The following is a 13,011-nucleotide window of genomic DNA, read 5'->3' as shown; positions in this document are numbered from 1 at the left end:
GGCTCCTCTCCCCCTCTCACCCGCTCCTGCTGTAGATGTGCGCTGCGCGACCGGCGCGGGAACGGAGGGGTGGGCGCCTACCGTTCGGGGAGCAGGAGGAGGGGAAAAGGGGTTCCAAGCGCGTGCCGCACGAGCTCGAGGTGGACGCCAGCCAGCGGCACGCCAGGGGGCCTCCGAGCAGCCGTGCCCACGCCTGCGTGCCGCTGGCCGGCGCCTCAGGCCGCTGCATCGCATGACGTGGTCTGCAGGCTCTCCACAATGGAGTCCGTGCACGGCGCGACGGTGCTACTCGGTGTGCCCGCGCCATACCTCTGGCATGTGCGCCTCCTGGCCCCATTCGGTCCGATGTGGGCGATGCCGCATACTCCTCGCGCATGCGCTGTCGACTCGACTGGTGCGGACGTCCTCGCGCTACCTCCCTCAATTACTCGTGCGTCACGCACTTCAGGGTGCTTTGCGTGGGCCTCATGCATCATCTCATCACGGCTGGGCAGCCTGTGCGCACAGCGCCGGCACCGTCGCATCGTTAAGCCTCTCTCGGGACAGGCGTGGTGACCGTTGGAGGGAGGAGGGGCTCACTGTCTGCGCTTTCCGTTCCCGTCGATGTCATGTGTGACTTATACGGATGGCATGGACGGAACCTACGGCGGTAGGGCGATACAATACTGTGGATCAGTCGTAGCAGCGACACCCTAACCTCTTCCGAGCCAGCGCATCCTTGAAAGGTGCGTGTGTGTGAGGCGGAAGGAGCAAGGAGAGGGGGCAGTGGAGAGCCGACAGAGGGGAGGCGTGCAGCGCCAAAGTAGAGCTGCATCATCGCACCCCTGCAGCATTACTAACGTGGAGTGCAGTGCGCTTTGAGTTTTAAGCGATGCGAGAAGTTTGCAGCGCGCATCAGGCACAGCACATCAGATAGGATGATCCTAGAGGACGCACAGGCAGGGGCACAGGTGCCAGTGGAGGTGAGGATGCCATCATGCTCGCACAACGGAGCACCCTACACCATCTGCACTGCCCAAGGTCACTGCGAGTGACTTGTCGTTGCAGGAACACCCCTACCCAGAGCACGTGCCTGCTCAGAACGGGGCGAGGATGGCCTCGTGTCGGCTCGCAAACGCAGCACCGTCGCTGTTTGCTGCGGGAGGGTGGCCGTCGAGTAGCGCGTATCTCAGCATGTGAACTCATGCACTTTTTGGCCGTCGGGGTATGCTGGCGCAGGGTTAGAGGCGGGCGGCCACGTCCGCGGGCCACACAGTTGGCCTCAGCGGCTCTGAGATGGCCCATTCCGCAGGCGCGTCGCGTTTTTTTCGCATTTTCTCTCCCAAAGCGCAGTCGCCGCAATGACCGACACAAAGTTGTGCTGTGCACGCAGCGGGCTGTCATCGCCGCCGCGTGTGCGCTGGGGCTCCGCAGTCTGCTGCCTTCTACTGCTTTGGGACCTGTGTTGAGGCCCCTGAGGGGGAGAGCGAGTCTCTCAGCAGTCGCGCGTGATGTTCCGTGTCATAGCGTATCGAGCCGTCTCTGCCGCAGGTCGAGTCACAGTCCCCATCGCTTCACACTCAGCGTGACAGCTGGGCAAAGACGAGGTCGCAGCCTTTTGCTGCTGCATCCATGCGCGCATTATGGCCATGGGGCACCGTGGGCGCACCAGACCGAAAGCCTGTCTGTACTACAACACTCACACGCAGCAAGTAACAGAACGTAGCAAGACGTGAGAGCGGTTGCACACGTGCCGCTTGTGCTCTCCTCGTCAGGAGGCCACCTTCAGCGCGCACCTCTCGGGGCAGCTGAAGGGCACGCAATGACTTCGCATGGGGGGGAAGTGGCATGCCAGCCGAAACAGGCAACGAGGAGAAGGTGAGGGGCAAAGGACAAATCGACGCGGAAGCACAATGACAAAGTGTTCGGGAAAGAGAAAAGGGGGCGAGGGCGAGGGGGGCGTCGAGCACCTGCGCGGAGGCGAGGGAGCCTGAGGCTGCCTTCATTATCTGCACAGAAAGGACGAACGGAGCAGGTGCTGCTCTTTGTTTCACCTCAACATCTCTGTACTCCCGTTTTCGCTCGCCTCCTCCAGTGGCTTGCACACACGCACAACCTGCCGTATACACATGCATTAGAACGCACACCACTCCCCCGAACCCGCACACACAGACACACTCACAGAAACACTGTCTACCGCCTCTTCCGTATTTGCGGACCGGAGATGTGCGGCAGCAGTCACCATGAAAGAGAGATGAACGAACCCAAAAGAAAAAGAGGGGTTGGGAGGGAGAGAGGCAGGGGGGACTCGGAGAAGGGAGAAGACAACATGAGCGAAGAAAAGGGAGCACAACTGGGGGGGCAGAGGCAAAGGTGTCGGGCGCCGTCCAACAGGCGAGCGAGCCGGAAGGTAAAGCGGAGAAAGAAGAGGCGCTGCTCGGCCGGAAAGGGACAGAAAAGGAAAAGTGGAGCACAGGAGCAAAGGCCGCCAAAGATAGAAGATGCGGGGATGGAGGGGGAGGCGTAACGCCGCCGTAGGGCTCCTTCATATCGGACTCCGGTGTTTTAGACGCACGATCCGCCGCATTTTCCCTGATGCGGTGCACCATTCGTTGGCAGCAGCACTGCTTCGCCTTGCCCTTCGGTGTTGCCTACCTGTCGCTCCTCTGCCATTCAACCTCAACCCCCGTCGCCTCCCTCCCTCCCCACTCCCTCGCGCGCTCTCACCGTACGGCACACACACCCCGCCCAGTAAGAGACCGAGAAAGATCAGCGCCTGCTGCATTTTCATTCAGATAGAAACGTCTCCGTCGCGCATACGACTCCCTTTCGTTTTCCCTACGCTTCGTTCCCTTTCTCTGCTCCATCACATGTCCTGTCGGTGAATGCATCTTCTGCTGCGGTGCTCCGCTTTTACTATTCCAGCGCGCCTCTTTTGCTCGGCTCAGCAACACTTCAGAGCCGCGCGTGAATGGAATAAGAGAAGGGAGGAACAGCTGCTCACCTCGCCCGACAGCGTCACTGGAGTTATTCTCGCTGCAGCTCTCTCACACACACACACTACTCTTATAGGTCGTCCCGTGTCCTCCTTTGCCCCCACAATCGGCCTCCGCCTCTCAAAGGCGTTGAGGCGCGACGCCTGCGCTCACCACCTCTTGCAGAGAGCACGACGCGCGCTCTGTCGTCGAGGGTTGCGTGTTCCCTTCCCTCCTACTCCTCACCAAGCAGAATCAGAAAGCGCTGAGGAAGGGGGAGCGCACTCGCGCTGCAACGCCGCGTTTCCGTCCTCAGCGGAGCCGAAAGAGAAGTTGCTTAGGCGCAGGAGTCGGTGACAGGCCAGAGGCACAGGCAAACGCACCCACGTGGAGAAGCACAGCCGAGGGGGGAGGGGGAGGAGGAGGTAACATATGCACAGTGCACACAGCGTACACCGAGACGGCAACGAAAGCATACGCACAGCGGAGGCCACAGCGCTCTACAAAAAAAAATGTGGGGAGAAGGGAAGAAGGGGCTTGCTCGACATGGGCAGCAGGAAAGGGCAGCAGGACTGCCTGCGGCCACTTCTGCACGACAGACTCTCTGTGCACGCGTGTGTGCGTAAGCGACACTCCTTCTCTTCCCCCTTTGCCAAAGCGGGCGCACAGAGGGCGAAACGATGGAGGAGGAAAGTCGGGGAGGGGGATGAGGGAGGGCGGCGAAGCAACAGTTGCCTCTCAAGAACTCCGCTCAGCAAGTACGAGGAGAGGCAGGGACGGGGACGCAGATCAAAGCACTCGTGCCTACAAGAAAGGCGGCGGGGCTTCCACATGGGCACTTAGACACACGCATAAGGTAAGTCCGTCGATCAGAGAGGGGGAGAGACGGGAAAGGAGGGGAGGGGCGCGAAACACCGTGACGCCGCGTTCAGCACGACTCGCACAGCAACTTGAGCAAGGTGCTGCGGAATGTGAAGTCTGCAGCAGTACGGATAATGCGAGCTGCCTTTCTCATTCGAAACAAAAGCAACGCAGAAGAAAAAGGCGCCCGCGCACGCCGACGCGATTCTTCCTGCCCTCCACACCATCATCATTCCCCTCGCCTCCTTCATGAAGAGCCCCCTTATCGCCCCCCTTTCACTTCGGCATCTTACCTCACGGCCCCGACACAAGCGTACACCCAAACAGCCCGCACCTTCTTGTCAAATGCCCCACATGTACCGCGCCTCCGCCTCGCACTGCAGGCCGCTTTGCCGCCTTTTCCGGTAGCCCTCACCGCCTCTTCTCCTCCAGCCTCATGTGGGTAGCAGAATAGGGAGCAGAGGCCGACGAGGCGGACGGATAAGGCTTCTTGCGGCGTCCTGTCCTCCCCTCCGATTGCCCAAGCCGCTTTCCAGTCGCCGCAGCCCGAATGCGTACAGCGCGCCCGTGAATGGCGCATTGCCCTATACAGGCGCCGCGGTGTCTTGACCGGTCCTCTGGCACGGCTCATCGCCCACGCTAAACGAGAGCGCGCGTGGGCGGGCGAGATGAGCATGATGGCGGCAATCCTTGCACGCTCGTAATACGCACTCCTGCGCCGTTCCTTACCACCACCAACATCCCTGTCGCTGCGGAAACGGTGAAGAACACCGGCTTCTCGCCCTCAGCGCCTGCACTCGGCGAGGGTGCAGGCATCTTAGTCAGCTCGCGGATGTGCATGCATGCATAAAAGGGAGGAGAAAGTGCGGACGCCAAGGGGCAGATGCCCGTAACCCGATGCCGGCTTCATCATGCACACGCTTACGTTGACCTGTGCATGCGTGTCTGCTTGTCCACCACTCAGTGCGTGCTTCGCGCGGGACGTGTCCTTATCGAGGCACTCTCAAAGGCGCCACAAAACAAACAAAAAACAGAAATCCGAAGCTCAGAGGGAAGATGGACTGCTATCAGTCCTTCTAGTAGCCCATCTGCTGCTGCTGGGTATGTCGGCTTCCGTGGTCGGGCCGCTGCTGGTTGCTAGTGGTGCTATTCGGGAGAAGGGCACTGGCCTTGTCGCCGCTCACGGCGCTCGCATAGCCGGCGCTGCCTCCGTCGGCGCTGGCGTTTCCCTTCCCCTGGCGGCCTCCCTTGCCAGTCGTAGCAGCTGTGTCAGTGAGGTTGCTCTTCGCGGAGAACACCTGCTGCTGTGGGGGCGCCTGGAAAAAGCTGCTGTTCTGCGACAGCTGCTGCTGCTGCTGCGCCTGACCAACGCCGTTGTAGCCGCCGTTCACGTACACCTGCGGAGACTGCGCGCTCCCACGGTGGGCTGGCTGCGGCGGAGCCGGCGGCGTCGACTGCTGAATCGGGGTACCATATCGCAGAGTATAGTTACCTGTCTGCTGTTGGTGCGGCATCGGCGCCGGAAAGGCGGCCGCCCCAGGAAATGCACCAAAGCTGCCGGGCGCTAACTGCGGCACATACGCCTGCTGCGGCTGGTACAGATGAGGAGCCGTGGCTGTGGCAGGGTACATGTAGGCCTGTTGCGGGGTCTGCGGCTGCTGCTGCATCTGAGGAATAGCGTAGGGGCTTCCATACTGGTAATGCTGTGGAATGGGCATGTACCCAGCCATGAGCTGCTGCTGGAGCTGCAGTTGCTGCTGCAAGACTAACAGGCCGTTGGCATTGCCGCCGCTACTACTTCTCATGGCGTTGCTGTTGCCGTCGCTGTGCTGAATGTTGCTGTTGCTGTTGCTGTTGTTGTTACCGCCACGCCCGCTGCGACCTACACGACCACTGCTGCCGCTGTTGTTGCCGCCGCCGCTGCTGCCCACGCCAGCGCCTGCACGATTGTCGCGGCTGTTACCGCTTCGGTTGGAGTATGCTGTAAAGCCACTGCCGTTGTGACGGTGGTCGTTGCTGTTGTTGGCGTTGGCGTTGGATCTGTGACCACCGCCACGGTGACCATTGTTGTTCGCGCTGCCGCCGTACTCGGGGCCGCTAACATCGATACCGTGACCGAGGAGAAAGGCGTTTGAGAGAATGTTGTTCGACACCATCTTGCGCAGCAGGTGGCGGCCGTAGACCGACTGATTGATGGTGCCGATGTAGGGCTGCACGAGATCGCTGATGCACTCGCGCTGCGTGGCCGAGACGGCTTCGAAGAAGCGCTGCACAACGTAGTTAGCGTAGGTGTCCTGCATCATATTCACGAGGTAGTTGCCGCCCTGGAAGTCGCTCAGTGGCTTCTTCAACTCTTTTATGATCGCGTCACGCTCCTCCTCGGTCGCCGTCGTCACGATGCGCTCAGCGACGTTGCTGGCGAACTTGCTGCACGACAGCGCATACAGCTGCGGCGTCAGCTGAACTACAAAGCGGTGGCGCAGGTCCTCTGGCGCGTTCAGCATGGCGTGCTGCACGACGTAGTTTCCATACTGGTGCACGGTGAACTCGTTCACGCGGCTTAGCACGGCCTCCAAAAGCGGGCGAATGTTCACACCCGCCACGTCGTGGCACTTCTCGAATGTGCGCTGTAGTACACGGCAGCCGTAGGCGTGACAGGCAAGCTCGCCCAGAGACGGAATGAAGGCGTCCACGACGAACTGGGCGCCCGCAGGACACACCTCGACGACCTTCTGCACCACGTGGTTCGCATTTTGGTCGAAGACAAACTCAACCACCTTCCCATCCAGCTCGCGAACGATGACGTCGCGGTCAGCGGCGCGCATGTTCTCCACGGCTTTCTGCATCACGCGGCAGCCGTACGTCTGCACAGAGTACTCCTGCAGGTGGCCACGCACCTTCTCTGTAAGACGGTCCAGCAGCCTCGCCTCTTTGACCTCCTGAGGTGCGTTCACATCATGCTCCGCCTTGGGCACGACGTCAAACATCTTCTGCAGCACGTAGTTGCCAAACACATCAGTCGCCAGCTCCCCAAACTCCTCGATAACCTCGTGAAAGATGGGAACGATGTTCGCTGGCTTCTCCAGCAGACGCTGTACGAGGCGGCTTCCATCTTGGTCCCGGCTGAAAGTGCACACATGCGTTCTGATCTGCGCGTAGTCCCAGTCAGGGCGGAAGGTGTCAACGTAAAGCTTCACGAGCGCCTGAGACGAGAGTGGGCCGGCCACCTCGTGGGCGGTGGTGACAGCGGCGGCGCCGTCGCCGCTTCCATGCTCAATACGGTCGCCGACAGCACCGTTTGTGGAGGAGGCGGATTGCTTGTCACCGCTGGGCACCACGAGCGCACCAGGGGCGTGGGCCTCACGCACGAGGTGGTGACGGCGGCGCGTCAGCGGCGGTAGCATGCGAGGGTCTCGTGGGTTCTTGGAGTAATATAATCGGTGGTACTCCTCCGTGTAGCGGTACTCCTCGTCGGGGCTCACCTCCTCCTCGAAGCCACCAACGCAGAGAGAGCCGTCTGTGCCCATGATCGTCAGCACCATCGGTGCTGTCTCGGCACGGCGCACCGCGCGGGGGTCTGCCATGAGTAGGTCATCGGCACTTGAGGTGAACATGTCCTCGCCATCTGTGGAGCCCCAGTCAATGTCCTCCACGCGAAGAGGCGCGTCGGGCGTGGCAGTCCAGTTGGCAGCCATTATTTCACCTTTCTTTCTTTGAAGGGGGGAGGGGAGGGGAGGGGGGGCAACTGGATGAAGGAACAAAGACGCGATGAGTGTAGGTCTTACCTGAGACGGCCTTCCCACGTCAATTTCTCTCTCTAGGTGTGGTGTGTGTGTGTGGTGTGGTGTGGTGTGTCCCCGCGGTTACGGTTCCGAGCAATGAATGGTAACAAACGCCTTATATATCACGAGCAATAGGGAGAGAGAGAGCAGCCGTCCGCAGCAGTAGCGCTTCCCCTCTCTCACTCTCTTTCTCTGATGCCTCTTTTTTTTACTGTTGCTGTTGTTCTCCTCAACGAGCTCTTCAGCAGCGACAGTGATGTCAGTGGAGGTAAGGCGGTGCTGCTGTGTGATGGCAGGCAGAGAAGAAGTTGCGGTGTGGTGGCGAGAGGGGTGGAAGGGAAGGAGGACTACGTAATAAGCTGCCAACGCAACTTTAGGAGGTGGGTAATTACAGTGTTGAAAATGTGCGGTAGCACTAGCCGTCCCCAGAAGACGAGCATGGATGTGTGTGCATGTGTGTGTGTGTGATCGTTTACACGCCAAGGACACGGAAAAAGAGAGGAGCAGAGAGAGAAAGATGAAGAGAAGGCTGCAACACATCGTAGCACAAGAGCGGCTGCATGTGCTCGGAAGTGAGGGAGGGAGGGAGGGGGGGAACTCCACTGCGGAGCGCGAGTCTCCTTCCTCGTGGGGTGTGCGCGCCACACACGCACAACCCGCACAAGCGCTCAAGATAAAGCTCGCCTCCTGAAGGTGCAGGCAGAGCAAGTGAGAGGGAGAAAGAGGGTGCAGGAGCAACTGAGGCAGTCGCAGCAGCCATCTACCCGATTCCTCTCACCTTGCGATTTGCACGCACCACAGCGAGGAAGAGGACGGCCTTCAGGGTCCGTCGAACGCGCCACACATGCAGAGCACCGCGCGCACCCGCACTCGCGTCTTCACTCTCTATCCTCCGTTAATTCCTCTCACGCTGCCACCGCAATCATCAACGGCGCACAGAGAACTCCGAGCGGCCTGCAACTTGCCTCACTCCTCCCGTGGGCTTATTGCTGCGCAAGTGAGCCTTCAGGCCGAGAAACCTGCACAGAGGCGGAGGAGCCTCCACTACAGACGCAAAATGGCTTAGTGAGAGTGAGCGTGCAGACTTGGTCAAGCCTTGCTATGAATGAGCCGAATAAAAAAAAAAGCGCTCTCGCTCTGGTCCAAAGATCGTACACGCACACACACCGAAAGAACGAGGAAAGAAAAAGAGAGATAGAGAGAGACATGGGGGTACGTTGCTGCTGGCCTTGAGGCGGCACGAACAAAAAGAACAATGAAAAGCGAGGAGGCGGGAGGGCGTTCACCGACACCCTCGAGGTGAAAAAGGTGAAAGCGAAGAGAAGAGAGAAGAGAAGAGAGAGAAGGTGAGGGGCCAGTGAAAGGGGTGGAACAAAAGCGCAGCGACGTCGACGTCCCTCCACCCCTCCCTCCACCTCCACACACACACACACACACAGACACACCGTTACACAAGCACAAGCACGAGCACTCAGCTGAGACACACGTTCGAGCCTCAGGAGGAATGAGGGCACGCGCGCGATCACACGTGGTAGAGGGAGAAGGGGAGAGAGAGAGACCGAGACAGAGCAAGTGAAAGGGGTGCAGCATGGGCACCAACTCACGTGCATGTGTATGGCTGTAGGCAAGAAAAAAAAGGAGGAGAGAAAGATAGATACGCGTGCGTCTAAGGAGATACCATCGAACAAAGCGAAGGGCAACAGGCGACGTTGGCGAAGTGAAGTCCCTTTCCATGGCAGTCGCTACGGTGGCGACCTCATATCTTTACGGGCTCGCGTTCTGTGGTGCCGTGTACAAGCACACGCGCCCCAAAGACATCGGTGCGAGAGAGAAAGCAGTAGAGGCGTCATCCCCAGCGCACAGGCACGACTGTCCGTGCAGTGGGGCATCTCAGAAAACGAAGCAGCCAGGCAAACTCTTACGGGTCGATCCTCTTGGGAAAGTCACCGCGGTGTGCCCCTGCTCGCCTTCGCCCTTTTTGCCCGATCCAAAGCGACCCCGGCGCACCACCTGTGGGGCACCAGGAAGACGCGCACGGCGGCGGCGAAGGCGCGCTGGCCGCTGATGCTTACGGGCAGAGTGACCACCCTGTGAAAACAATGTCGCCGATGGTGGTGGGGCCGCTTGAAGGGCCGCCGCGCTTGAATATACTTCGTAGTAGTTGGAGGTGAGTCGCTCGAAGACACTGCACTGCGCTGCTGGCAACAAGCCGGCAGAGGCAGGCGCAGCACGTCGGGGCGCTTGGTAAGCGAGGTCAGCAGCGGTACCACGTGCGGAGGTCATGCCGGCAGCGGGCTCCCTCGGCAACTCATGTAACTGCTGGAGAACAGGGAATCGCGTGCTGAGCGGAGTGCAAGAGGCTGGGGAGCGAGGCGCATGCTGGCTGAGCTGCACCGCCTCCGTTTGGGCTACCTGAGCCCCACCACCGCGCATCGTGCTGTAGCATCGCGCCATACGCGCCCCCAGGGCCGCTGATGTCGCAGGATGCACCGCTGAGCCAGCAGACGTCGCAAAAGTGCGCGTGCTTGGTGATTCGCTGGCCGCATCCACGAGCATCCGAATGCCATTCGTCGAAGGTGGGCGCTGCAGCGCAATTGTCTCCCGACTTTGCCCGCAGGCGTCGTACATGACGGGCACGAAGCCGCTGCACAGTCGCTGGTTCCTTTCCCAGCGCGGCCTTGCCGCGACTGCCGCCACCCTTGCAGGGGCAGCCAGCACCGCCGCAGCTTTCCTGGTCCGTCTGTACTTCGTCAAAGTTGACGCTCTGGCCGGCGCCTTGACCCGCTTCTTCTTTTTGGTGTCCTTTGGCAACGGCGGCGCCGCTGTCGACATTGGCGCGGGCGTCGCAGCCCCAACCCTGCTGAGATGCAAGGCAGAAGAGCACAGACGGCCGAGAGGAACCGATGCTGCCGCGTGCGCCGCAGCGCTGGTAGTCGGCGTGCGGGTCAGCAGCGCTGGGGCCTGCTCCGTCGCCACGTTGCCGCTGGCCACCCTGAAGGAAGCGGTGCGAGCGAAGTAGTGAAGCGTGTCGGGAACCTCCAACGCGGAGGCACCACCACCGAGAGACATTGCAGGCCTCGGTGTTGACAAGACAGCTGCAGCGGTGATGCAGCCAGCAGCCCTCTGCCGCCGTTGCTGGTGCGGATGTGTTATGTACGTCCCCGTCGCTTCATCCCAGGCAACACCGCGCTTGATCGGCGAGGCGCCGTTAAGGTGAGAAGCGGGAGGCGGCAGGAACAGCTGGGGCACACACTTGCCTGAGCGCCGCGCCTTTTGGCGTGAACACTTGCTGTGAGCCCTTGCTTTGCGCTTGTTGTCCCTGCAGGGTCCTCTGTGCGTGCCCTGTGACTGCTGAGCCGTGCCCCCGCCGCGGCTGTTGTTGTCTGCAGCGGGAACGTCGTCAGGCTCACCGTCGTCGGTTGTCTTAGGCTGCTTGCGCGCTTTTCTGGCATGTGAACGCGGACTGCCAGAGGTGACGGTGGGACTGGTGCGAGCCGCTTCGCGCAGTGCCTGGCGGCAGCTTTGGCAGGGAGAAGCTGGAACTGCCGCCGGAGATTGGGGCACCCCGACCAAGGGGGTAGTCGGCAGCTCTGGCGCGCGTGCCGCTGCGACGAGTGCCGCCCAGTCCGTCCCGCAGACACGCGCAACGCCACCGCCGGCCACCGACTGCGACATGCTGAATCGAGACGGGCCGCTTTGATTGAACGACTGCCCCAGGCAGACGTGCTCGGCATCCCCTTGGTGGTGGCCGAAGGTCCAGTTGGGATCGCGTTGGTGGGCACTCGGCAGAGTCATCGCCCTGGCGCCCTTGGTAGCGGCATTCTGCTTCGGTTTCGGGTGCGGGACTGGTGCGGCGAGTGCAGCGGTGGGGTTCGCGTAGCATACTGTGGGCTTGGCAGGTACAGCCTTCCGCTGCTCCGCATCGCTGCCAAAGTCCTCGTGGCCGGCGGCAGGCAGCGGAGGAGGTGCGACCAGAGCCGTACAGGGAGCACCAGCGGAGGCTGAGGCGCTCGGGTCGGGCGCAGTTAGCGGCAGGCTCCGGGAAGCTGGCGGCGGTACAGCGCACCGAGAGTCGCCTTGGGCCTGCGAGTTGGCAGCGGCGGCAATTACCGGAGGACTCATAAAGGGTGGGCGTTCGCCGTGCAAGACGTCAGCCTTGTGAGCACCTGCGAAGCTGCCGTTGTTGCTGCCACGCCGCTTCAGAATGGTATCCAGCGGCAGGGCTGGCACAAAAAGCCCACTGGCCGGTACGCCGGCACTGCCGTGGGCACTACGAGAGCGCACCGCCACGGCAGCCGGATTCTCCGCCCGCAATACTGGCCCCTTCGCTGCTGTCTCCGCCGGTCGGCGCTCATGGCTGCCGCCGCTGCCCACGCTCGACATGGAGGAGATGGTTACTACAGTGCACACGGACTCGCCGCGCAGCGCCGCACTGGTGCGGCGCGAGCAACTCCCGGCCCTTGCCGCCGGCGATCGCGCCGTGCGGCGACTGACGGGCACGACGGCACGGTTGGCACTAGAGGACTTGCGTGTCTTGTCTCTGACAGAGGCGCCGGCGGTCGCTGCGGCGGCATGAGACTTCGCCACGGTGCTCGGGGTAGTCAGTGTGTTGGTGAACAGCAGCTTGAGAGCCCTTGAAGCGGCCGCATTAGGCAAGGACGCGGAGGTGGTCGTGGTGGCATATCCTCCGGAGCGTGAAGCCCCTGCGCTAGTGCCGCCATGAGAACGGGGAGAGTCTTCGCCGTTGGCCAGAACGTACTCTACGCCGGCACTGGCGTCATTCCGCTCGAAGAAGATGCGCAAAGCTTCGCAACGTACGCTCGGTGTGGCCTGTGCGAGAACAAGACGCTCCTTCGAAGTTAGCTGGCGGTCTGCGTAGTGGTCCAACAGCGTCTGCATCGACGCCGGCAGCAGGACACCGCCGCAGTCATTGGGTTCCTTGCGCACCATGATGGGGGTGGTGAGAGGGAAATGAAGGAGAGGCCAGCAGTGCGCTGCCGTGTCCGTCCGCCGTGAGGGTCTCCCCTTGTGACCGAGAGTGGTCAAAAAAAAAAGCTGAGCCGGCAGAGCGAGGGCCGAACAGCGAAGAGAGGAGGTGACAAATTACGCGAATGTACGGGCGATGCAGCACGCCGCAAAGGTTTGCAGGTGGACGGAGGGAGAAGGGTTGAAAGGTGAGCCAAGCGAAACGAAAAAGAGGTGGGAAAAAATCTAATGAAAGCCACGGAAGAGGAGACGGAGGCCGAGAGACAAAACAAGACGGAGGGGGGAAGAGGGGGGGCAGCGCAGATTGGAAGCGAAAGAAACGGAAACACTCGCCGCAGCAGCACAGCGTGAGCGCCCAAAAACACAGACGCACACACACACACAAGCACACCAAGCACCAAACGCCGATGAATGTGTGCGCGCGCGTA

The 13,011-nt window shown here is 61.2% G+C and overlaps 2 protein-coding genes across 2 annotated transcripts; both read right to left on the bottom strand.

The window, feature by feature from the left end:
• Window positions 1–4,891: 4,891 nt before the first annotated feature.
• On the bottom strand, window positions 4,892–7,510 carry LSCM1_06784 (uncharacterized protein; the record flags this gene model as incomplete). Its single annotated transcript, XM_067324189.1, has 1 exon — window positions 4,892–7,510. One exon carries the CDS (start codon window positions 7,508–7,510, stop codon window positions 4,892–4,894), a length of 2,619 nt encoding a protein of 872 aa, XP_067179536.1.
• Window positions 7,511–9,487: 1,977 nt separating this feature from the next.
• Window positions 9,488–12,547, bottom strand: LSCM1_06783 (uncharacterized protein; the record flags this gene model as incomplete). The annotated part of the gene is made up of 1 exon (XM_067324188.1): window positions 9,488–12,547. One exon carries the CDS (start codon window positions 12,545–12,547, stop codon window positions 9,488–9,490), a length of 3,060 nt encoding a protein of 1,019 aa, XP_067179535.1.
• Window positions 12,548–13,011: the final 464 nt, after the last annotated feature.

This window comes from Leishmania martiniquensis, chromosome 18 (assembly GCF_017916325.1).
Source record: "Leishmania martiniquensis isolate LSCM1 chromosome 18, whole genome shotgun sequence".
In the NCBI taxonomy this organism is placed as follows: Eukaryota; Euglenozoa; class Kinetoplastea; order Trypanosomatida; family Trypanosomatidae; genus Leishmania; species Leishmania martiniquensis.
The sequence above is the reverse complement of the archived record's forward strand: the minus strand, read 5'-3'. Positions and strand labels throughout refer to the sequence as shown.